The sequence below is a fragment of the Geospiza fortis genome, unplaced genomic scaffold, assembly GCF_000277835.1.
Source record: "Geospiza fortis unplaced genomic scaffold, GeoFor_1.0 scaffold88, whole genome shotgun sequence".
Lineage (NCBI taxonomy): Eukaryota > Metazoa > Chordata > Aves > Passeriformes > Thraupidae > Geospiza > Geospiza fortis.
The window spans coordinates 25,073-50,292 of record NW_005054434.1 but is presented as its reverse complement, the minus strand read 5'-3'; the positions used below and the strand labels follow the sequence as shown (position 1 = coordinate 50,292).

The 25,220-nt window shown below is 46.7% G+C and overlaps 1 protein-coding gene across 1 annotated transcript in view; it reads left to right on the top strand.

The window, feature by feature from the left end:
• Positions 1-25,220, top strand: part of LOC106631952 (calpain-13-like) — a 51,046-nt gene that overhangs the window by 21,513 nt on the left and 4,313 nt on the right. Inside the window, exons 7-19 of the mRNA XM_031061948.1 lie at positions 124-195; positions 1,877-1,962; positions 3,257-3,331; positions 5,092-5,261; positions 7,191-7,336; positions 11,242-11,402; positions 12,919-12,955; positions 14,498-14,560; positions 15,481-15,538; positions 16,753-16,820; positions 18,271-18,339; positions 19,394-19,472; positions 22,337-22,453. Of these exons, the coding sequence (XP_030917808.1) occupies positions 124-195; positions 1,877-1,962; positions 3,257-3,331; positions 5,092-5,261; positions 7,191-7,336; positions 11,242-11,402; positions 12,919-12,955; positions 14,498-14,560; positions 15,481-15,538; positions 16,753-16,820; positions 18,271-18,339; positions 19,394-19,472; positions 22,337-22,453 (1,201 nt within the window). The remainder of the gene's footprint in view (positions 1-123; positions 196-1,876; positions 1,963-3,256; positions 3,332-5,091; positions 5,262-7,190; positions 7,337-11,241; positions 11,403-12,918; positions 12,956-14,497; positions 14,561-15,480; positions 15,539-16,752; positions 16,821-18,270; positions 18,340-19,393; positions 19,473-22,336; positions 22,454-25,220) is intronic.

The following is a 25,220-nucleotide window of genomic DNA, read 5'->3' as shown; positions in this document are numbered from 1 at the left end:
CTCTGAGGAGCTGCTGTGGCCAGACCCCAGGCTTTGTTTAGTGCAAATGGCACTCCTGGGAGCTGGTGGCTGTGTCTGTGTGGCGTGGCAGGAGCTAAAAGCTGTGCTTTCTCCCTTCTGCAGTCGACAAGGAACATAGAGCTGAGGAATGGGATTGTGCAGGGCCATGCCTACACCGTCACAGGAGCTGCGAAGGTAAGGTCAGGGACTTGTTCCTGCCTGCAGATCTTGTACTGATGACCCACCACAGGGCAGTGGTGCTGCTGGTCCAGTCAGAGTGATGTGAATTAGCTCCACACTCAGGGGGCATTGCTGAAAGCACATAGTTCAAATTCCAAGAGCTGGAAGGACTCTGGCACCACAAAAAGAGGGATGATATCCGAATCCATGTTGTTTTCTAATGGAAAATGCAACAGAAATTGACTTTTCTTGTGGGACACTTCATCAGTGTGTCCCAAATACAATACAATACCAGTGTGTCAAATCCAACATTTCTGGAGATTTTTGTTCCATGCTGACTCTTCAAAAATGTCTTTTTGTGTTTCAAACGCAAGTAGAAGCACTGGCTGAAATTGTGGGATTTGTCCTATGATGCAAATCTACATTTGTTCAGCTCAATCACAAGCTGCCAAAAATCACTGTGTGAGAAGTAAATCGCTGGTTCAAGAACAGCGTTTCTCCATCTTTTAAAGCTGTTGTACTCATGCAGAACTGCTCCTGGCTGAATGTTAATATTGATGATCTGAGAACCAATTTATCACACGGATCAAAAGAAATTAAGGATTTTTTACAGCCAGAAGTCAGAACATGGCTTAGCCCAGTAAGCTGTAGTGCACACAGGGAGAGTTAACAGTGAAGAGAGAAACCAAACAATAGCTATGCTGTCAAGCAAGATAGCTACAAAACCTTTGAATCTTGGAACCTAAAGTAGCTTGGAAAGGGGATGCTGCTTTCCCTAAGCTGCTTTCTCCCTTATCCCCCCTCTCTCTGTTGGTTTTCTCATGGTGCTGTCATCACAGCCAGCATGCTGGTTTTTGGAGGCAAGGGGCTACAAAATGGAAAGATGGGGGTTGCCAAGCTCCAGAGAAGGCCCCAGCTGTCTCTTTGCAGGGTGGGGGCAGAAGGGTGCCCAATTCTGCTGGAAGGGAAGCAGGCTGTTCCTGGTGTGTGAGAGAGGAGAAACAGTCTTTGCCCCACTTAATGAAGTGCCAAGACATCCAAGGGGTTGTCCTGAGGGGGAATGATTAGAGCCTTTGCCTTTGCCTGGGAAGAGACTGCCATGGTGTTGTTTCCAATGCTGCCTGTGTGGATAAGGGGAGCCAGAAAACAAAGGTTTGCTTCTCCTTTCCACTTCCACCATTTTGGCTTCACTCACTTGCAAAAGTTAATTGCTTCTGACTTAAATCAGTCGCAGCAAAAGGAGGAAAGCACCAGAACCCCCAGCTGCCGCAAACCACAGCCCCACAGATTGTGTTTATATTCCATTCTCTGTGCTGACTGTTGGCTTTCACTCCAGGCAGCCTGGTGACCTCATTCCTCAAAGCCTCTGCCTTTGCTGACTCACAGCATCAGATGTGCAGAATTAGGCACTGGAATTTCCCAAGGCTGTTGAATTCATGCAGTGTGACAGGAATGCTGCTGCTTCTCCCTGTGTCAGCTATTCACTGTCCTCAGGAAAGCAAAAATGGGCGAGGTTTTCTCTCACACATCCTTCCTTTGCCGTGTAGCAGAAGGCGCTGGTTTTTCGCTGCTGGGAAAATGAGATCAGAGGTTAAACCTGGTCTCTAAGGTGTAGAGGAAGTTCCATTTTATTACCCTTCTCTTCACTGAACTGTGAAAAGCTGTGGCTGAGTTTGTTTTTCTTTCCTCTTTACAGATCCCCTACAAGAATGGCTGGAAACATATCATCAGGATCTGGAATCCGTGGGGCCACGGGGAGTGGAAGGGGCCCTGGAGTGATAAGTAGGGTCTTAAAGCTTTAATATAATAGTGAATCAATCTTTTATAAGAACCTCTGCCCTGCACCCATTTTAACAAAACAGATATTTCCAAATCAGTTAATTATGAGCATTATTTCCATCTGCATAGCAACTGCCTGCAGAAATCCAATCCAGGGAAAACTAATGCAGCCTTGCTAGGCTCAGGTGTCCCTTCTTGTCTGTGTGTATGCATTTTACCCAGTGCATGATTCTACACAAGTCATGGATGGAAGAGCCCTTATTTCCTGGAGTAAGCTCTGACCATGTCCTTGGATGCTGCCTGGCTGCTTCTATTGAATCCTCCTGCAGAAATCACACATCCACCTTCCTCCTCTTTCTTCTGCTCCCATGAGGCTGACTCTGGGAGGAGGATGGTCAGATGAGTCCATGGAGCAGGGCAGCACTGAGCGCAGAGGGACAGAAAGGGTGCTTGGTTATTCCAGAGGCAAAGTGCCAGGGAATGGCTTGAATTAATCTTTTGGATCCTTCATGCAGCTTTGGGGATGCAAGGACCACTTTGCTGCCTGTGTGGATAATCCAACATCTCTTTCCTAAAGAAAGGAATGATATAGACTGCAAATGTTTTGTACACAAATAGATCTTAGTTTTCCTTTTGGAATTGCATCAGTGTTTCCATGATTAGAGAGATGTTCTTGTGCCACTCTTAGGTTATTTAATAGCATCCCACCCCTCCCTGTTGCTAGGACCACACACAAGCACTCTGCTGAGAAAAGTCAGGCTGAAGTGTTGCATCTGGAAGGGTTGGTGGGTTGTGTGGATGTGTCTGAGGCTGGGATAACATCCCTGTGCTCAGGCAGCATCCTCCCATCCTTTTGGAAGGGTGGACTACAATCCTAAGTGTAATTGAAATGTCAGCAGCACGTTCACAGGTAAGCTGCACAGATCAATAAATTATTGATTCACGTGCTGTTTATTTATCCTAAACTCTGCAGAAAGTACAATTATCACTTAATTGCAAACATGCTGCTTGGAAACAACACATCTGACTGGGTAACGTGCTTCCTGCATGTCAGTGTGGAATATCAGTGCTTCAGAGTGCTGTGGCTTGGTGCCTCTCCAGCCTGGGGACAGGTGACCAGGACAGAGGGGAGGATTCCTCACCCCAGGCTGGGCAGCTCAGGCACAGCAGAGGCACAGAGTTCCATTTGCTGGTCCTGTTTCCAATGCACAGTTTGTTCATCCCTCCTGATCTTAGAGGAATAGGCCAAAGATGAAGAGCTGTGCCTCACATCTTGTCGATTTGTTCTTTTTTGCAGCTCTCCTCAATGGGACCGTGTTGAGCCTAAATACAGAGAAGCCCTCCTCAGAAATAAGGATGATGGAGAATTCTGGTATTTCCCTATTGATCCTTTATCCTACAGGGTTTTCTATTTGCCTTCATGATGGAAAAAGTAATTTTGGCAGTTCTCTGTGCTTGGTGGTGGCTCAAGGCACCCTGTGTTAGCTGTGTGCAAGCAGCAAATTGGAGATTGTCCTGACCCTGTGGTGTCAGAGGAAACCTGAAAAAATGGAGTTGGCCAAGATTAAGTGATGGAAAAAAAAAAAAAAAAAAAAGTGAGAGAAGTAAAAATCCAGCCCTCTGAGACCTGGTCATTTTGTCACACCGCCTCTCCTCATAAAGTGTGTGGTTTGAACCTTGGACTGACAGATGCTTGAAGGGGACAGCTGGCTAAGCAGGTCACTGAGCTTGTGCACTCGACTGCTCTGCAGGTGCTTGTGGTTTTTCACTGCCTCTGATTGCTCCCAGATACAGCTCAGCCACGCATGGGCTGTCCCTTAGAAAAACTGGTTATTCAGAAGGTGCACACGTGCCCTGGGGGGCTCTGAGGACAGCAGGGCTACAGCAGGTGGGTCTGAAACACACAGGTGAGGCTTGAGTGAAGCATGAGCATGGACAGAGCTCTGTGGAGCTACAAGGGACAGTGGCAGAGGTGTGCTGGAGATGGCAGGGCTGCAGCAAGATACCCCTGAACGTGCCCTGTGGTTTACCCTAGGGCATTTGGGGCAATCAGGGCAGCCCAAGATGCACTGAGAGCTGAACCCTCCTACAAGGTAGCAGCCAGCAGAGCTGCAGGTGCCTGCAGAGCTCTCAGCAATCTCCCTTCTTACAGACATGGGGTGGATGTGGATACCTGACTGGTGTCTTCACAGAACCACAGGGCAGGTCAGGCACCACAGAGGGTGGGAGCAGGGTCACCCCAGAGCACGTGGCAGAGGACTGAGATAAGATGGTTGTGGAATTCTCCAGTGAGGGAGACTCCACACCCTCTCTGGGCAACGTTCTGTCGCGCAGACATCTTTTATGAAAAATCCTTTCCTTAGGATTTTTCCTCCTGAGAAGCTGAGAGGCCAAAATGTAAACACTGATTATCTGCTGCTGTGGAATGCAACAGGTGCATCTGTGATTGGCCCATGTTGGATGTTTCTAATTAATGGCCAATCACAGTGAGCTGGCTCGGACAGAGAGTCCAAGCCACAAGCCTTTGTTATCATTCTTTCTTTTTCTATTGTTAGCTAACCTTCTGAGGAAATCCTTTCTTCTATTCTTTTAGTATAGTTCTAATGTAATATATGTCATAAAATAATAAATCAGCCTTCTGAAACATGGACTCAGATCCTCATCTCTTCCCTCATCCTAAGGCCCCTGTGAACATGGTCACAATGTTCCAGTGTGTGGTCATTTGCACAGTAAAGAAATTTGTCCTCATATTCAGGTGGAACTCCCTGTACCTCAGTTTCTGCCCATTCCCTCTTGTCCTATTGCTTGGCATCACTGAGCAGAGCTTGGTCCAACCTCTGGCACTCTCCCTTCAGATACTGACATTGATGAGGTTCCCTCTCAAGGCAGAACAGCTCCCTCAGCCTTTCCACAGAAGGAAGATCCTCCAGTCCCTTGATCACCTTTGTAGCCTCCACTGGACCTACTCCAGCAGCTCCACATCTCTCTTGTCCTGAGGAGCCCAGAACTGGGCACAGCACTCCAGATGTGCCTCACCAGGGCTGAGCAGAGGGCCAGGATCATGGACCTTGACCTGCTGCCAATGTTCTTCTGTCTTGCACTGAACGATGACATTTCCCTCCTTCTCTGCAGGATGTCCTGTAAGGACTTCCAGGAGCAGTTTTCATGGCTGTATATATGTAACAGCACCCCAACATTCCTGGACTTTGGAGATGAGCACGGCACAGCAGCGTGGTCTCTGAACAGCTACACCAACCTGTGGAGCCCGGGCCTTCCCTCCAGGAGGAGCCGCTATTCCCGGGGTAAGGGATGCTCACTGCTCTCACTGCTTGTCTCCTCCTCCCCACTGGTGTGAAACATTCACTCCGAGCGCCGAATCGCACAAGTATCGATTGCCAGGTGTTAATGCCTGCCTTTCCCCATTGCAGCACTTATCAGCTAAACAGGCAGAAACAAAGCAACAGCGCTGGCTGCCGAGTTAAAACGGGAGAGCTGTGATTTAGGAACCCCGGGCTCCTTAAGTCAGAATGAGCTTGTATATCTTCTTCCAGCCAGCTGAAATAGGTGTTACTGGGGACCTCGTCAGAAAGTCTGGTCTGGCGAATATGCTGTTGATTTTACAGAGCAAAAAGTGCTCTGAAATGGAATGGATATGGAATGTCACAGACACATTCTATGAAAAATCCTTTCCTTAGGATTTTTTCTCCTGAGAAGCTGACAGGCCTCAAAAACAAAATGTAAACAATAATTATCTGCTGCTGTGGAATGCAACAGGTGCATCTGTGATTGGTCTCATGTGGTTGTTTCTAATTAAAGGCCAATCACAGTCCAGCTGGCTCAGACTCTGGTCAGTCACAAGATTTTATCATTCCTTTCTATTCCTTTCAAGCCTTCGGATGAAGTCATTTCTTCTATTCTTTTAGTATAGTTTTAATATAATAGATATCATAAAAATAATAAATCAGCCTTCTGAAACATGGACTCAGATTCTCGTCTCTTCCCTCATCCTGGGACCCCTGTGCAAACCACCACAATGGAATGAAAAAAAATGTGCTACAAAGCTCTATTTTTTAATGTAAAAAGGTCTTTTGGGGCTGATAAGACCAGTGGTTTTACTGCCTGTGCAAGACCTCTTCTGGCATTGTAAGCTCCAATCAATAGCAGTATATTTTTACATTTTTATCTTATCTCATCTCACTTTTTTTTTTTTTTTTACAGCTGCATCAGTGTTTGGGCTTTGTGTTTTTAATCTAGGATGGTAGTATCTGATCAGTGAAGAGGCTTCTTTTTTTCTCAAATGATAACCCTTGACTTAGCAGCAACCAGGTTTTGGGTTACAGATTTCAGGCTCCTGCTCCTAACCTGATCCCCAGGTCTCAAGGTGTGATAACAAACAAAGCAATGCCGGTGCTGCTGCACACCACACTCACTGGGACTGAGCAAGGAGCTGCAGGGGCTTCTTGTAGGCAAAGGGCTACAAAATGATGGAAAGATGGGGGTTGCCAAGCTCCAGAGAAGGCCCTGAACTGAGAGTGTGCAGGCAGAGCCATTTTCCTTGGAGCTGTGTTTCCCAACAGTAAAGTCCCTGTCCAAGTACAATCATTCAAATTTGCAACTTTCAAGGCCACCCAACACAGGGATCTGGCTTAAATTCTACTCTGCTGCCATCTCAGTCCTTTTTTCCCCGCTTAGGGCAGTTCATTGCCTTTTTTTTAACCAGGAATGCTTCCTGTTAACCAAAGCCTTGGCCAAGAAGCAGCTGTTTCCCTCTGGGGCTCGATATTCTGTCTGTCCATCACAAACATTGGCAGCAGGAAAGAAGAGGGTAGCTTTGCACCATTTTGTCCTTTTCTATGTGTTTATCACCTCAAAGCCACAGTCCTGTTCAGCTCAGCCTCTGGGTCAGGTGCCTGATGAAGAGGCACTGCTTTTCTGCTCCTGGGAAAGCGTGCCATGCTGCCATGGAGGTGGAGCAGATGTAGGGGGGTTGAGAAATCCGCACGACTTCCGTGACTTTGCCAGAGGTTTCTAAAATGATGAATGTGCAATTAGTTTACCTCCAGATGCCTCAAATTCCAGTGCTAGTGTGGAGACTGTAGGGCTCTGTTGTAACGAAAGGATCTTGGAGCAGTGACTGCTCCTCTGGGTCGACACAAGCAGGATCTTATACAACAGGCTCCTGCTGGAACATCCCTGAGCCTACTGCTAACCTATTAACACTTTCTCAGCAGGTGCAGCTTCAACAAACCCTCAGTATTTCTTCAGAGTGCTAGATCACAACCCAAAAACCTGTAATGTAGCAATTTCCCTCATGCAAAAACACGCTGAGCACATGCAGGATGAAAAAAACCTGAGGATTGGCTTTTTCATCACCACGGTAAGCACAGTCAGCTATCATGTGGGCACTGTTGTTCTCTGTGTGGTTTATTTTACCTGTGTGTGGGAATGCAAGACTGAATTGCCTTTTGGCCTGTTACAAAGTCAGTATGTGGTGTAAATTTCTGGGTGCCTTCTATTGTAGAAGACTCAGAGTAAAAATAGAGTCAAGCAGGCTTTCTTTTATACATGTCTTAAGGAAAAGGTGGCACTTTTAGTTCTGTAGCATCCCAGAATAGCCCTGGGAAGCTGAGGGAGCGCCTGGGTTAGGAGATGTGCCAGGGCAATATCCTCTGTACCAGCAGCACTGGTGGCATGCCGTGCTGGCTGGGCACAGGGCATGACAGCCAGCACTGGCCACAGCCTCGAGCAGCACTGCAGGCACAGCAGGGAAGCAGATTGTCTCTTGCTCCCCAAAGTGGGCCCTTCTCACTCACCCTGCTGTTTTCTATCTGAAAAGCTGTGTAGAAACATTTACAAAACACATGAGAGCCTTTGCTCGAGACCAGTGTAGAGGAAATCCACTCAGACCCCTGGGACATCCACTACAATTTCTCTGGGCTTTTTTCTTGGTGACTGTCCAGAGAGGTGCCTTTTCAAGCTCCTTTCAAGCCTTTTCAATGTTTTCAGAGCATTACCAGCCTTACTGAAAGCACAGTTGCTAGTGTGGATGGATGCTAACCCTTCCCAAAGTATTTTTCTTGTTGGCTGATGACTGTAGGAGGCTATTGTTCCAAACCCAAAGCCTAAAAAGGAAGCAGGGATTGCTACAACCCTAATTTCTCCTCATTCTCCTCATTACTGGAGAGGTTTGCCCTAGTCCCAGACTTTAAATAATTGGTGCCATAAGTTTAACAGCTCCTCATAAAGGGAGAGCATGGCTTTGTAGCTCATAAAAGAAAGTGTGTCTGAGAAATAAAAGATGTCATTAAAAGGGCATCCCTCCAGCAAGTGGAGCTCACTCTCCCTGTGGGAGGATATCCTCTGTCCTGTGCAGGTATCAAGCCTTGCAGCACTCCATTGGGCCAGCTGTGCCACTCAGAAAGAGCTGCTGCTCCTGGTGAAAGGGGAATTGCTCCTTCCAGCATGCCCAAAAGTCACCAGCCATGGAGGTCTCTGCTCTTGCCCGATGCACGTCCACCTTGGTTAGTTACCCATTTTAACAGGCGTGACCTTCACTGGGAGGTGATGATATAGGTCTTGGTTCCCTCAAAAAAAGGGATTGTTTAATCGGGAGGCAGACTAGGAGATGGATTTTCTCTATTCTTGCTTTACATATAAAATTTTTCTTCCCCTCCAGCTGATGCTCAGGTGTGTTTTTTCTCTCTTGGTATGAGGTGGATCAAGGGTGGATGAACCTCCATGAGTTTGTCAAGTGTAGATGACATGGCCTCTGTGGGCTGCCAGCCCGTGGCTCACCTCAGGCTGCCTTTGGGCTCAGGTCACTTGGGGTTCTGGCCTTATGAGTGACCTCCTGCACAGGAGCTGCAGGGCAGAGCAGAGCATTTCTGGAGGCACCAGGATTACTGTGGAGCACTGGGCAGCGAGGGCAAGGGAGCAGTTAGGCTGCTCTGCCACACCATTGTCACCATCATATTTTCTGAAAAATCCCCTTGCCCAGGATTCTTCTCCTGGGAAGCTGAGAAGCCTCAGAGGAAAAGGAAAACAATATTATCTCATTTGCTTCTCCTGTGTTTTGCTGCTTTGGAATGTGGTTGGAGATTGTTTATCCGCAGGTGATTGTTTCATGTGAATTGTTTTTACTTAATGACCAATCACCGTCAGGCTGTGTCAGGACTCTGGAAGGAGTCATGAGTTTTCATTATTATCTTTTAGCCTTCTGTCTGTATCCTTTCTCTATTATTTAGTATAGTTTTAGTATAGCATTCTCTAATATAATATAGATCATAAAATAATAAATTAGCCTTCTAAGAACATGGAGTCAGATTCATCATTCCTCCCTTTGTCAGGGGTCCCCAAAAATACAACACATCATGGCTTTTATCAATCTAATGATATTGGTGCACATTTGTACAGAGGATTATACAGAAAACATTCCCTCATGGACACACACAAAGTGTTTTAATATGGGAGCTGCCCTACCAGCTCCTCACAGCCAGCCTGGTGTCCTGTCCTGGTAGCAGCAAAAGCCAAGCCCAGGAGCTAAAACCAGACTGGGTGTGAGTGCCATTCCCTCAGTTTATTTCCCAGTGTTCAGCCTCCGTGCCTGAGAGCAATCAGAACACCCTGGGGTGAAAATTTACAAGGGGTTTCTTTGCACAAGGGGAGTGCAATTGGCAAGATTCATGTGGCTTGACTCTTCCTCCCAGATCTGCTTTCTTTGCTGTGATTCATTAGCAGCATCATCCATATTGTATTTGCAGGGAATGCCCCGACAAAGGCAGGAATGGTGCACCTGACTCCATGTTCTCAGAAGGCTAATTTATTATTTTATGATACTATATTATATTAAGAAATACTATACTATAATAAAGAATACAGAAAAGATACTGAATGCTAAAGAGATAATAATGAAAACTTGTGACTCTTTCCAGAGTCCCAACACAGCTTGGCCTTAATTGGCCAATGAGTGAAAACAACTCACAGCAGAATCCAATGAAACAATCACCTGTGGGTAAACAATCTCCAAACACATTCCACATGTGAGCACAACACAGGAGAAGCAAATGAGATAAAATTTGCTTTCCTTTTCTCTGAGGCCTCTCAGCTTCCTAGGAGAAAAGTCCTGGGCAAAGGGATTTTTTCAGAGAATGTGAATGCCACACATCCGCTGTTCGGTACCTTTTGCAATGCATCAAATTGTTGCTGTGAAGTAAAAGGAGCATTATCCCCTGGCAGGATGAGAGGAGAATGCAGTGCAGGCAAGGATGCAAAGCAGAATGGACGTATCTGATAGCTCTAGGAAGCCTTTGATTAAATATAGACGTGGAACACTAATACATGGCTGTGAGGGAAGTTTAATGTGGTGTGATAGAGCTGAGAAATGTATAGAGGCTGATTCTTATCTCACACCAGTTTTGATTCCACTGAGATATTAATCTGCTTCTGCTTTTTACCAGAAGGAATGTGGAATAAGGCTCAAAAGTGGGGAGGAAAAAGTATTACACCATTTATTTCTTTGCAGCACTGCCCATTTCTATCTGCTCCAAATCTGACCCATAATACTTGGCAGTCTGTGTACCTCCCAGCCCTCTGTAACACTAGTCATCCTCTTTTTTTTTTTTTCCCTTCCAAAATAGCAGTTTTATGTTATTGTCTCCCAAAGGCATGGCTCATAAATAACTCTGCCACGCTGTATAACCATTCTAAATGGAATTTATACACGCTGATATATTTTGGGGAATATGTTAAGGAAGGGTTTTTTATTATGCTATCTTTACATGTCATCATAGTAATAGCTGTTGCATTATATTTGTTTCATCTCAGCAAAAAAAAATACTGGAATAACAGATGAAAGATCAGAATACTCAGTTTTCTTGTGACACTTGCTCGTTTGGATTGGGATTCTTGAAGCATTGTCATCTGGGTGACATGCTTAGAGGGCTCTCTGACCTCTTTGAGTCAAAGAAGATCTCAGGGAATTTTTTAGTAATAGCACTCATCCTTGATTCCTTCATGAGCTCTGCTTAATGTTAATTGAAGTCCTCTTCAAATCTCCTTAAGCTCATTTTGGCTTCTGTTTCTTTCACTTTCTCCACCTTTGACCAACTCTGATATGTCCTTGAGAAAACCTGTCCCCTGGTTGGGTTTACAGGCCACGGGGGAGGTCGAGGCGTGGTGGATGCAGATTCAGAGAGGTGTGGGGATGGCAGGCTGTGTGAGTGTGCTGCCTGATTTACTCTGGTTCCCAACAGGAAGGTAGCCAGCTGTATTTTTTTCTTTCAGGAGAACTCCAGAGTTCTGAAGCAAACCTTTCTCAAGGCTCGAGATGTGACCAGCTACCTGATCCTGAGCCCAGGAACCTACGCCGTGGTTCCTGCTGCAGCAGAGGACCAGGAATTCCAATTTCTCCTACGGATTTTCATAAAGAACCAGGACTACCATGAGTAAGATGATACACACTCCTTAAAGGCCCCAGAGCCAGAGTGTGCCAGGAATTAACTCTTTGCTGTCAAGATACCTGATGTGGCAATTTGCTTTTGGTGTGTCCTTGGAGGGTGGGGAAGGCACAGAGGAGGGTGAAGCCCCTGGTGAGTGGGATCAGGCGTGCACTCAGCTGCACAAGGGTGCCCACTGCAGGGCAGGGCAGGAGCTCATCTGCAGCCACCCTGCAAAGGGTCCCAGCTTTGCTACAAAGAGAGCAATAATTGTGAGATGTGTCCTCTACCCCTGATTGTGGGGACATTTCTCTTTGCTGAAAAGAGGATGGGGAGCTTGTTTTCCCTAATTCTTAGCAGCTGTTTGGTATTTTCTTGCATTCTGCTGGCTGGATGCCAGATGGATCAGGTCCCTTTCTGCTCAGAGTGGGACCTGGAGAAGCCAAGAGCAGTGAAAGGCCTTGATCCCTTCACTCAGCCACCTCACAGACAGGCAGAGCTCCCTGGGGGCATGAGAGCAGCCTTGAAGATAAGTTTAGTGGAAAAATGGTGTCTGAGTTGATGCAAAGGCAGCTATTACCACACACACGCTCACATTGCCACCTGAATGTGGTATTGTGTTATATTTGGGTGTGGTTTACTCCAGGTGAGCAAGCTCTGAGTCTCAGCACTCAGCCTCACCAAACGACCTGCAAGCATCACTGTGCAGTGCCTTCCCCTCAGCAAGCTTCAGAGTGGATGTGATTGCAGCTCTGACCTCACTGGCCCATATCTTAATAATGAGATTGCTTTCCAGGCTTTGGTCCCTGGCAGAAACAGCCCAGAACCAACTGAGGCAGCTCCTGAGTTATGGGAGCAAACACAAGGAGTGTGTGCTCTGGGCTGGACTGCCTTCAGCAGAGTGAGTCATGTGTGAGACAGCTCAGCCCTGGAAGTGAGCTTTGCAGGAGAGCCTGTGACCCTCACAGACCTTCCTGAGCTCAGCCAGGTGTGGAGATGACCTTCCAGTGGCTCTTTGCAGCACGCACCTCTACAGATATTATAAAAATAGAACCTGGCTTGTCTAATTTCTCTACCGAAAGCAAAACTCAGGTACTGAATGTGATGTCTTAGCAAGGGTGACCCTGGCCCAGTTTCAGGCAGGCTGCAGACATTTAGATGTTGCCTTTTAATAGCCCAGATGCTGTTTTTATTCCTGACTGTCCAGCTGAGCAAAGAGAGAGGAGGTGAAAGATTTCAGTGGCTCAGGGCAGGGCAGCCCTGTGTTCTGTGTGCTGAGTCAGCCCTGGCATGCTCAGGGTGAGACAAACTGCCTTTCTGTGCTGGACACTCAGCCCTGTGTGCACAGAGAGACGCAGGAGCGGTGCAGCAGCCTTGTCTGAGCTGGGCCATGGGTGCTGAGCATCCTGTGGGGCTGTGGGCTGGGTGAGGGCTGCTGGTGGTGCCTGCCTTCCTCCACAGCTGCAAATCAGCGCTCTGGAAAGGGCTCTTTTCTCCCAGTTTGATTCTTGGAACTCTTTTCTAGGAACTCGAGCTCCCTGACCAGCCCAGGGCTGCCCATGGTAAGAGTCTGGAAACTGGTGCAGGTCCTGGTGGTGATCATTTGGTCACTTCTACTGACTCCTCTTCATCTGCTCTTTTCTCCCTCTACCACCCACCACTGTCCCATTGTTTGGCACCCTGCAGCCTTGCTGGGAGGGCAGGACACCTCTCTGGAGAGATGGGAGGGACAGCAAAGCCCTTCCTCTTCTCATGTGTCTGTTTCAGAGCCTGATTTTTGAGGAAACAGGTCTTATACAGTCCCTTTGTCAGTCTGTCCAGCTGTCCTTTTCACCTCACCATCTTTGACAAACCAAATATAGAGCAGGGGAGAGAATGCTTAAAAGATTCTCATTTCTTCCAATGTCTGTAAAATGGGTATATATCTATGGGGGGGAGAGAGGGAAATATAATTCCTAAGAGTGGGATTGGACATGCCTTCCCCATGGGAATGATTCCCTTTAAGTGCTTGTGCCCTATAAAGCACAGGAGTCCATAGAGATGAGACTCAAATCAGATTTCTGCTGCTTTTCATCAGGATATCTTCAGAGACAGAGACATAAAGCAAACCACACTTTGAAACTGGCTGCATCTCTAGTCCAACCCCCATCTTGTCCTCTCCAGCCCAGCCCCCGTGGGTTTTTTGGCTTCTTGCTGTGAGCTGTGCACATTGCCAGGGCTGGTCCCACCAGCAAAGCCCTGCCACCGAGAGGCTGCTGTTTACAACCTGCAGAGACACAGATCTTGGAAGCCAGAGGTGTGAAGGAGAGCAGAAAGCAGAGTCCCTTCCTTGTGATTCATTTTCCAGCACACAATTAGGCCCCATTAGAGGGGTGGTGTAAATGGTGACTTTTTATCTCTTCCCACTGAGGAGCTGTCAGTTTACCTGGCTGTTGTCCTTAGCCAGAGTTCTGACTTTGAGGGATTGTGGTACCCACAGTTTCTGCTCCTGTTCAGGTGTTTGGGCTTCTTTGGTGTGAAGTATCTCACACAGAGACGAAGGCATTGGATCTTGGGCTTAGATTTTTTTCTGAAGACTTCATAACGTTAAGGATAATTCCCCTTAGTGCCTGGTGGATTTTTCACTGGAAGGTTGGCCAAAAAAAAACCACTTAACCATTGAATTGCGATTGCTCAGGTATAGTCCAAGCTTGTCTTGGGACTGAGAAGGTACAAGAGAAAGGAAAAGCCAGCTTTTCTGCTCTGTTTTCTTGTTCACATGAATCTTCCCATGCCCTGAGCAGTGATCCCAACCAAGGTCCACCAATAAGGATCAGGCTCATGTATTGACCCTCTAAATTCCATCCTAGATGTGTTCTGTCTTCTTCCTTAATCCCTGAACTGTTCCTCCCTGGTTGTACTAGCTGCTAACACCCAAAATACGCTTCTTCCTTCATTGCAGTAGCAGTTGCTCACTCTTATCCACTTAATTTTGGGGGATATGAAAACTGCAGCCTGTGCTGCACATTCCCTGCCCCTCTAAAGTGCTGTTTGGATCTGCAGACTTTTGCCTCCAGTTGTTTTGTAGCTGAATTATTTATGTCTGCTCTTTGTTTTCGATGCAGGATGTACCAAGACAGAACCAGGGCAGCTCCTATAAGGCTCTTTTCCTAAGACACGCTAAGCAGGTACCCTCTCTAAAACATATTGTTGGAAAAAAAAAGACAAAAAAAAACCCATCTGGACTTGCAGAAAAACTGATCTATGATGTTGATACAAATCCATTTAGAATTTTTTTTTTTTTTGGAAATGTAGCTCCATCCTCAAGTGGATACCCTGAAAATGGTATTGATTGACCTGCCAAAACCCCCAGAAAAATGGGACATTGAGCTGGGATAGATTGTCTAGTGCCATATATCAGTGGAATATTGGAGATTTATAGTTGAGCTGGTGATGGGCTTGCATGTGTACTTTTTTTTTTTTTTTTGCTTTTGTTTGTTAATTTGCTGAAAGCAATTAGAAAGCCTTGGGTAGTCCCCCCCCCTCTCATCAGCATCATTTTCCATTTGCCTTCTCAGCACTTGGAAACCAGACATCAGTCAGCGTTTGAGTAATTGATTCCTGCTCTTTCAGAGCCAAGCTCTGTGTTCACAGGAGATGCTTTTAATGGTTTAATAAACTGTTATAAAGAACTCCTTGACTTAGTCAAGAGGAAAAAAAAATCGCTGTCAAAAGTCTGTGCACGATGAACCTCTGGCAGTTAATGGTTACATCAATGCGTGAAGGTGAAAACGAGCAGGGCTGCCCTGGGGGTGGCTGGGGTGGCTGATGGGCAGCACTGCCTGTGCTGCCAGCCCACCCACACAGTGCCTGCTGTGCTGCCCATCCACAGCTCCCCATCCCTGCAGAGCAAACCCCGCGGGGATGGAAGCGCAGCACGGAGAGCCTGGTCGTGCCCCAGAGAGGATGCTGCTGCTCCTTTGATAGATATAAACAGAGGTTCTTGGTTGTCACAGTGCCTGAGAAAAAAAAAAAAGGTTTGGGCAAAAGTGACACAGGAGAAAACTTTATGCTCACAGACCTCTCTTTGTGCTTTATTTTGCATCAGGGCTCGACTATCGATGCCTCGCAGCTGCAACAACTCCTTAATGAAGTGATCTCCCAAGGTAAAGCTTTTGCAGCCCAACTAATGCTTTTGGTGCTTCCCTATCCTTGGACAAGAGTCAATTAGTCACAGGATTTAATGGTGTCCCGATGGTCCTTAAACAATCCTCTTTGTGGCTTCCTGCACTGTGGGATGAGAGCATGAGAGGGGCACAGCTGGGGGGCTGCACCCAGCTCAGCCATGTGCTCAGCCAGGCTCAAAGTGCTCTTAGGACACTAAATCAGCACCAGTGGCCTTTCTTGTCACTGCCATTTCCCTTGTCTTGGTTTGGAAAGACAGGAGTCTGCTAAGGAAGGCAGGAGCCTCCCCTGAAATGGAGAATGTAAACCCTCCCCACCCCTCTGAACTGCTATAAATTTTAAATTAAGGGGCTCTCAGGCAAAAACATGGGAGCAGGAAATAACAGTTCTTTAATAGGGAAAGGAAAAAAACCAAAAGGATAAAATAAACGATGCAGTACAGTAGAACAGCACTGACAGAGTCAGAACCCAACCTGACACCCTGTGGGTCAGGGTGTTGGTAGCAGTCCCATTGGAAATGTGGCTGCAGCCCTCCTGAAGTGTCAGGTGTGGTTCTGCTGGAGCAAGGGGAATCTGTAGAGAAGGATGTATTCTTCCTCTGAAGATCCAGTGGAAGAAGAGACAGCTGCAGTTCCTCTGGGGAATCCAGTGGAGAAAACTGCTCTGGTGTCTCATAAAACCTCAGGTTATATCCGGGTAGGAATGCTTGGCTCCTCCCTCTGGGCTCACATCTCCCAATGGGATGTTATAGTTCTTATCAGCCATGCACTGATATTCAATAGTCTGTTATCAGTAATGTCCCCTCCCGAAGGAGGTGTGAATGTGGTCACTCAGAGAGAGAGATAAGGCAAACTGCCCACTTGACAAAAGATAATCTGCCATCCAGATGGGAATGGAAAACATCTTGCATGCAATCTTCAACATCCCTTATGTCAGGAGGGAAGTGTTTCCATCTGTGGGCAGGGCGAGCCCACACAGGGCACCTGTCCCTGGGGAAGGTAGAGGTGTCTGAGATGTGCAGGTTCCCTCAGCCTGGCACAGAGCCCCTGCTGCTGTGTGAGACCCTGAACCAGAGCTGGGGCTTTGCAGCTGTGTGAGCCTTCAGCCTGGTGTCCTCCTTGCCTCAGAACGGTGTCCTGATGCCTGTCACAGCCCTTGCTCTTGCTAATTCCTTCTGTTTTGTCAATCCTTGCAGATGAAATGACCAGCCTGGGAGGGAGATTCAGCTTTGATTCATGCAGAGGCATTTTAGCTCTGATGGATGTATCCTTTCAGCAGAAGCAATAAACTTCCCTGGTGCTGCCCATCCTTGCCTTGAGTTATGGCTGGGCTGAGCATCCCAGTGTGAGAACCTGCAAGTAAATATTAGCCCAAATCCCCAATAAATAACTGTCCCAGAGTGCATGCAGGACTTTGCTGTGCATGCCCTGGCTCTGCTGTGTCTGCTGCAAGGTGAGGATCAGCCTTCTGCTGCCAGCCAACTCTCTGCTCTCATTTTGCCCTCTCTGGGGCTCGGCTAAGCTTCACCCTTGGGTGGGGGTCTCAGGCAGAGCTGAGACAAGGAGGCAGGGCAGAGTTTAGGCATAGCTCAGCTGTTCTGTGGTGCTTGCACAGCCTGGGGTGGCACTTCAGCAGGCTGCCAGCAGGGCTGGTGTCAGGGGCAGAGACGCTGTCACTGCTTAAACCCAGGCACCGGCACAGGCCATCCCAGAGTGGATTTCCAGTGTATCTTTCCTATTTAGCTGAGTGACTCAGTCCTTTTACTGCTAACAAGACAACACAAGAAACACATTTCTGGCCATTGTAGAACAAGAGGGCTCCTTGATGGAGACATACATCTCCCTCCTGTGTTTCTTCTCCTTTGCTTGCTCATTGTCTCTTTTCCTCCATGACTCGAAAAAGCTTTGAGACATTTTCAGACCTTTAAAAACTGCCAGAGAATGAATTAAAATGACCAGAAGTCCCTCTCTCTTTCCAGCTTTCAGCATCGAGCCACTGAAGGAGACTTTTCCTCCTCTGCAAAGCCTGTCCTGGGATAAGTGGGCACTGTGAATGCATGGCACGTGCAAAGAGCTGACAAAGCCTCTGCTCTGCTGTAATTCAGGATGGATTTTTAATTCTCTGGCCTGCAGATAACCCATGTACAGTGTGACCTATCCTGGCCTGCAAAGCCAGGATCAGCTTTTTTCACTCAGGTTCCACGACAGCAGCATTTGTCTGCTTGCATTTCACTGGTGACGAGTTTTGCTTTCGGGGAGGTTTCACCATCCCGCACAGGGGCGGGTGCTGTGTGTCTGCCCAGGACTCCTGGGTGGGGAATGGAGGTTTGGGATCATCTCCTCATGCTCTTGGCTCCTCAGGGCCTGTTCTCCTGGAGGATGCAGGCAGAGCAGATCCTGTGCAGAGGCAGGGCCATGGGGCCACGTTCATTCACAGGGGTGTCCGTGCTCCGGGGCTAAATGTCACCCTATGGTTAAAGGCACCTTATAAATAGAAACCTTTTGTGGTTTGTGAGCACAGGCATGAGCAGCTGTGCAGTGTGACAAAGAAGCTGGATTTAAACACCACTGAGAGCAGGAAAACCCTGGCTTTTCTCAGCACGACGTGACCCACAGAAGAGGCTGCATCTTATGCGATCAGCTCCGTGCAGGCAGCAACCAAGCCAGCCGGGTTCAGCTCTCATTAAGCACTCGACCCTTAACTAAATGCACAGCTCAACTCCAACGGGAGACTCACCCTGCAGGAGTTCGGGAGCCTCTGGCGAAGTCTCACTAAGTACAGGGTACAGGGGAGGGGGTGGCTCTCTCCTGGGATGCTGTGGATTCTGTACCCGGGGGCTCTCCAGCAGCGGGGAGCAGATGCTCGGTGCTCTCGGAGCGCTGTGGGGAGAAGCCTTGCAAGGGTTGTTTGCTAAGGGGAGAAGCCTTGCAGGGGTTGTTTGCTAAGGGGAGAAGCCTTGCAGGGGTTGTTTGCCAAGGGGAGAAGCCTTGCAGGGGTTGTTTGCTAAGGGGAGAAGCCTTGCAGAGGCTGCTTGCTTTGCTTAGCGGGTCAGAGTTTCTCCTCTCACGCCAGGGAGGCAGTGGTGTGTGTCAAGTGCTCCAAATGAGCAACCCAGGCTTTTCCAGCACAGAGGGAAAAAGGTAGCAAGGCCAATTAGGCTCAGAATCTGATGGAAATCTCCATGTCTGTGCCACCACTGGCAATTTTTTTTTTCTTTTGAAATGACTTCTTGAACGGAGTCATCTGAGAAAATGTCATTTCCTCATTTCTGCAGTTTCTAGTGGAAATGTGTAGGATCTGATAAAGGCTTGTCTGGGAGAAATGTTTCTGCTCCAGGACAGGCACTGGAAGCAGTGACATGGTATTTAGGGTCCCACCTAAATTCTTGAGGGCGTGCATGGCAGCCTCTCTGTGTCAGGTGCTTCTCCCTCAGCCTTGGTGCAGGACAGGAGGGATTCCTCAAGACTCAGGTTTTCAGGTTTTCCTCAAAACTCACCCTCAAACTGGGTGGAGTCCAATTTGTTCCATCTTGAGATGCTCTGAGACCACCTAGCTGCCCATCTAGATAGGGGTGCTCTTCCCACTGACAGCGCCTCAAATGTGCTGGGGTGTGTTGGGAAAGCAAAAAGGCTTCTGCCCACCTCAAACTGTGGGATTTCTTACACAGTAACATTCTGTCAGAGCCTTCTGAAAATGGGTCTCCCATGTCACAGCCACCCCATCTCACCTGCTGGACTTCTTTGCAGCGTATTTATTAAGGGAGGAGAACTGGTTGTAGTGGTAAATGTGGGGAACGGTGGTAAGAGCTTGAAATCTGCATTTGCACTGTGCTTTAGGAGATCTTCTTCAAGGAAGACAGGAACCGTTCTGGATTTCTTGATGTTGCTGAACTGGAGAATGCCATCCAGGCAGCAGGTACACCCAGAGGGGCTGAGAGCTCCCCTTGCTTTCCCTGGGGTGCTGAAGGGAAGGATGAGGAAGGAAAGGATAAGGAAGATAGACAGATAGACAGATAGATAGATAGATAGATAGGTAGATAGGTAGATAGGTAGATAGGTAGATAGATAGATAGATAGATAGATAGATAGATAGATAGATAGATAGATAGATAGATAGATTGATTGATTTTGGGGAGAAAGTGGCCTGGATTTCCCAGAGATGCCAGTCAGATCACAGCTCTGCTGAGAGGTCTGTGCTGGGGAACCAGCAGAAAGGTGCAGAGAAGTGCAGCACTGGCCAGAGCTGCTTCCAGGTCATGGATGGAACATCCAGCAGGGAGGAAAGGAGAAAGGAAGAGTGGATTCCAGCACTTGCCTCAGTTCCTGCAGTTCCTCTCCAGGGCAGTGACTGTCTAGAAGGGAAAGCCACAGCGACAGGCATTTATTTAGTTTGCACTGACCTCTGTTGGCTACTGAGTGCTGCAACTCTCGGTGAGTGCACACGAGTGAAGCATTTCAGCTGAGTGGTCTCAAAGGAGACTTTGTGCATGAAGCACATCTCTGACACAACCATCCCCTTTGAATTGTGCACTAGAGAAGCTCCCATTTGGCTTCTGGAGCTCAGACGATTGCTGTCCGAGGAGGAGGAAACTAGTGCAGGATTGCTATCCCTGGAAGCCAGATGCATATATAATTTTTTTTTTCCCTGCTGAGAGCTGGGCAAAGCTCTGTCTGAGCTGCACCTGCACCTTTCAGACAGGTGATCAGCACTGATCACAGTCTCACTGATCACTGATGCGCCAAATGTCAAAGGAGAAGTTGCCATTCTGTGAGAAAGATGCTAAAGTGTAAAACTGGGAGGAAAATTGTGCGTGGAGAAGTCCTGCCAGCCAAAACAATGCAGCTGTTTGAAGGCATAAAAAACACTTGTTAAGTGGCAAATTCAATACGTGTTTGACTACAAGTAGTTCTGAGTGGGGAAGAAAATTACAAGCTCATTCTTGCTGCCCTCTGAGCCAGACATCTGGATTTGAATCTGGCTTGGCAATGGGATGCTCCCTGTCCTGGCTTTTGAGCAGGAACCCCAGAAGGGGTTTGGGAGCTTGGTGCTACCTCTGGGAATGGTATTAATGTCTCTAAATCCACCTCCTAGCCAGCTGTTCCCTGAAGTGTTCAGTGCTTTCCCCAACAAAACACTGCAGTGTGTGCTTAATTTTCACTCTTTTCCTAATGCTTCCAATAATAATAATGGATCAGAGTAAAGCAGGCCAGCTGCATTAACAGCAGTGCTGCCCTGAAATGCAGCAGCGTTGGCCTGATGTACTTACAAACTCCTCTTTGGCAACAGCAAATGATTCAAGATAATTTTCATAAATAGGGAAACATCAAGTCAGTAATTAATATCTTGGCCAAAAACCAGAGGGAGGAATCCAGCAGATAAAAGGTTTGGGAAGTAGTCTTACAAATCAGCTGAAAAGTCTTGGGAACAGAGAGGACTGACCCTTCAGTTTTGTTGATGAGGTTGATTGAGATGTTGCCAAGTGAGCAGATTTCAGAGCACGTGTATCCCAGACTGACCAGGCCAAATTCTTGGTGTTTTCCTAGTGTATACTTGACTGTAGCATCCCATAAGTAATATTTACTGGAACCTGCTCTCTGGAGAGAGCTTGATTGAATTCCTACTGTCTTCAAAAGCTTAAAAATAGAATTCATTGCTCACTGCTACAGTGGTTTAAAACCAGACTCAAAGAAGACAATTAATTAGATTAATTTTTAATTACTATCTTTATCTCATTTGAGAAGAATATAAAATCATGTTTACCTTAATTTGAAACGTATCTTAAGCCCAAATGTATTTCCATTCTTTAATTATTCAGCATAATGTACCTGCTTCCTGCTGGAGACCTCCAGCTAGGCTCATGCAACCAGAGTTTGTCAATGGTGGTACTAAACCACTTCCATCTCTCTCCCTACACAGGTGTGGAGAAGCCATTTCTTTTATTTCTGCTTTTTCAACTAATTTAGCTCCATGATGAGTTCATTTAAAACTGAAAAGTTCAGAGCTGGTTGAAAAAGCAGGAAAGTTACTTCACATCCAGCTGAGCTACTAAAACCTGGAGTGAGCAAATGAGACTTTTCTGAAGTCTCAGAGAAGGCATTAAACCAAAGCTATCAGTCCAGCTCTCTGCAGAAAATTTCCCTTTTGTTTTGCAAATCAGCTTTTAGTGTAAAATATATTTAAATCATTCCTCTCATATAGCCAGCACATTTAGGGTAGTTTTATTTAACTACTAAAAGAATCATTCTAAAAAGCAATTTTTGTTCATTCAATTGAATACCGATTTCCATCCAAACAGACTGCGACATAAATACTGAATAATCAGCTAATAAAAAAGAAATGCACCCTTCACCATTTTCTAATAGAAGAGAAAATGTAAAAATTAAGAATCCCAGGCATGCTATGCAGCATAATAGCCTGAGCATGCAGCAATGCAGCATCTGCCTCTTTAGCAGAAAGAGCCGGTGGTATTGGAAACGCTACGCTCAGACTTTTACAGTTATGAGCCAAAGAAAATCACCCTTTCTTATAGAAAATAAAAGCTAGAAAGGCAAAGCAAGATAACACAAGGTTAGTTAGCTCAGTGTTTGCAGCTCACTGACTTAAGCCACAACGGGACTCAGTGAGTAAGGCGACTTTGGTTTGCCATTACCCTACCCCGACTCCTGGGCACGAAGTGGGGGAAAAGCTGTCCAGGGGAGGGGGCTGAGGGTGTTGTTGGCAGGGTGCAGGAGGCCAGCAGAGCTGCTCCATCCCTTCCCAGCGTGTCTTTGCCCCGGCAGGTCTGTCCACGGACGTGCAGCTGCTGCGGCTGCTGATGCTGCGCTACGGCGACGGAGCCGGCAGGGTTGGCTTCCGCGACTTCGTGTGCTGCATGCTGCGCCTGGACACCATGAGCCGTGAGTGCCAGCCCTGCCAGGGCCCCTGGCAGCAGGGCAGCCTGCACAGCCAGCCTCAGAGAGGGACAAGGGACACGACACAAGGCGTGGGAATACTGGTCCAACAGTGTAGCTTCAAGCGACACAGCTGCCCCGAGCCCAGGCATGGCCCAGGCAGCTCTGTGGGCAGCCTGCTTGCCAGGAGCTGGATTTATCTCCTGTGCACTGGTACAGAAAACTAGGTGACCCCAACTCTGGGAATGATTAGCATCTGACTCCATTGATTCAGAGTGCTGAACAATTGCTTTATTAAAACTGTATTATGTTACAGAATCACAGAATGATGAGGTTGGAAGAGACCTCAGATCATCGCGTCCAACTATGCCCCAACACCTCAACTAGACTATAGCACCAGTCTTTTTTTAAACAAATCCAGAGATGGTGATTCTACCACTTCCCTGGGAGGAGCATTCCAGTACTTTGTTATTCTTTCAGTGAAAAATTTCTTCCTAATATCCAACCTATCCCTTCCGTGATGTGGCTTGAGACTGTGTCCTCTGGTTCTGTCAGTTGCTCCCCGGTTACATTACAACTCTATTAAAGAGACACTATACTATACTACAAAGAATACTAAAGAATACAACTTGTGACTGTCTCCAGACAGCCAGGACACAGCTTTAAGCCAATTGGCCAAGGAAACAACACAATCCTCAGCAGAATCCAATTGACAAATCACTTCAGGTAAACAGTCTTCCTAACACATTCCACATGTGCAAAAACAACAGGAGCACCAAGCATAGATAAGAACGGTTTTTCTCTTCTTCTCTCTGTGCTTCTCCAGGAAAAAACCCCGAGAGAGAAAATTATGTCTCTCTCTGTTCAGAGAATGTGAATGCCACACACTGAAGCAACCAGCAGCTAGGGAGTAGCTCAGTGTTCAGTAAAGTTCTCTCAGTTTTTTGGTAAGGAGAAAGTCCAGTATCCTCTGTGGGTAAACAAACCCATTCCCCATGTAGCATCCAGCTATTGCCTGGCACTTGCAAGGAGGGAGTGCCTGTAAATGAGCTTTTGCCTGAATGGAAATGAAATTGTGTTTTACAGAATCGTAATTTTTGCTACTCTAATAATAAGCATTTTGACTGGAAATATTGGTAGTTAAAGCCAGCAAATGTGACCCCTGTGCTAGAACATTGCTACAGCAATTTATTCCATCTTTGGAATGAGCTGGGTTTCAGCGGTGCATGGAAAGGAGCATTCATTTCCTCCCATGTGTTTGTAGCACTGATGTTTAATGGGCCAACAGTGGTCAGCAGATCTGCTTGGATGACACTGCTGAAAATCCCATTTCGAGGGAGTACAGCACAAGCAGTTCTGAGAGCGTTGTAAAATCAGAGCGTGTCCCGATTTTAATGCTTTCATTAAAAAAAAAAAAAGAAGCTTGTAAACACCCATTTTTTTTGATTATACATGTCACTTGCTGTAGATGAAAGTTTTTATGCCTAAATTAGTGCCACAGTACTTTTTATTTTTGTTTTAAAAAGATCCTTTTATGTTTTAAGAGCCAATGTAAAGACAAATCCTTTGCATCCATGTGGAAAGGAGTGTCTAAAAGTTTCATTGCTGTCTGTAATGAGAATCTTAAAATGCTTTCCACTCTTTCAGTTACCACTTTACAGAGGGTTTAATGTGGAATACATCTCTCAAACTTTTTAGATCATGGTGAATAAGTTTGTTACAGGAGAGGATAAGGGTGCCAAGTGGGAATAAAAGGCAGTCAACCTTTATGATGATGTGAATGCAGCAGGGGAAGATAAAATCTGTCCCATTAAATCATTATTCATCCTTTCAAGATAGCCAGAGATGAGACCCAAACCAAAAGCAGCATCTTCTTTGCAAATTCTATTTAACTGGAGTTAATGAAGCAGCAAAGAAGCACTTACCTCTGCCCAGAGGAGGTAATTTCAGCGCTGCCACTTTTTCCTAAAAAGACTGCTGGGTGCAAGCCCAGCCCTGCATTTGCAGCCTTGTGAAAGCACTGGGCACAACACAGGGATTTCCTTGTTCTGTGCCTTTCTTCAGAGCAGTGCAGGCTGGATGTGCCACCTTTCCTCCCTGCTTTGGGCCATAGAGGTAGCTCTGGTGGCCTCCTAAGGGGCAGATGAGCAATGAGCCCTTGTGCCCTGTTCCTACCCTCTCCCAGCAGCCTTTTTGCTAAGGCTGGCCACGTTTCAGAACACCTGTAATCTTACAAAGTCTTTTCCATGCAGGGTGGGAAACTCCAGGCTCCCAGAGAAATGTGTCATTCAAGGATAGGCAGACTTAAATTTGTTTCAACTTTTTATTACTGTTATAAGAGCATATTTCTAGGAGAAAAGTAATTTCAAAATAAATAAAAACCCTCAAAATACTGTGTTTTGAGTTTATCCACATACTTGGGTTTGAAGGCTTCTCCTAGACATACTGCAATATAAATATGCACATAGAATAACAATATTTGAATGGATTTAAATTTCCTGATGGCAAAGTGTTCTGTCAAAAAAACTTTCAGCAATGTTAATTTCAAACTCTAGCTGAATAACAGCAGCATCTGCATTTATATTCCCTGCAAAAAGCTTGCAAGGCATACTAATGACTTCAAGAGAATCACTTTCTTTAGGGCACGCTGTGATCACTCACTGCCAGGGAGGATGGAAAAGGACCAACAGAAAGTTTCCCTGTGGGAAGATGTGTTTCATTAGTTCACCATCCTCCTGTCACTCTTCAGGCAGGAAAACAATTGAAACAAATT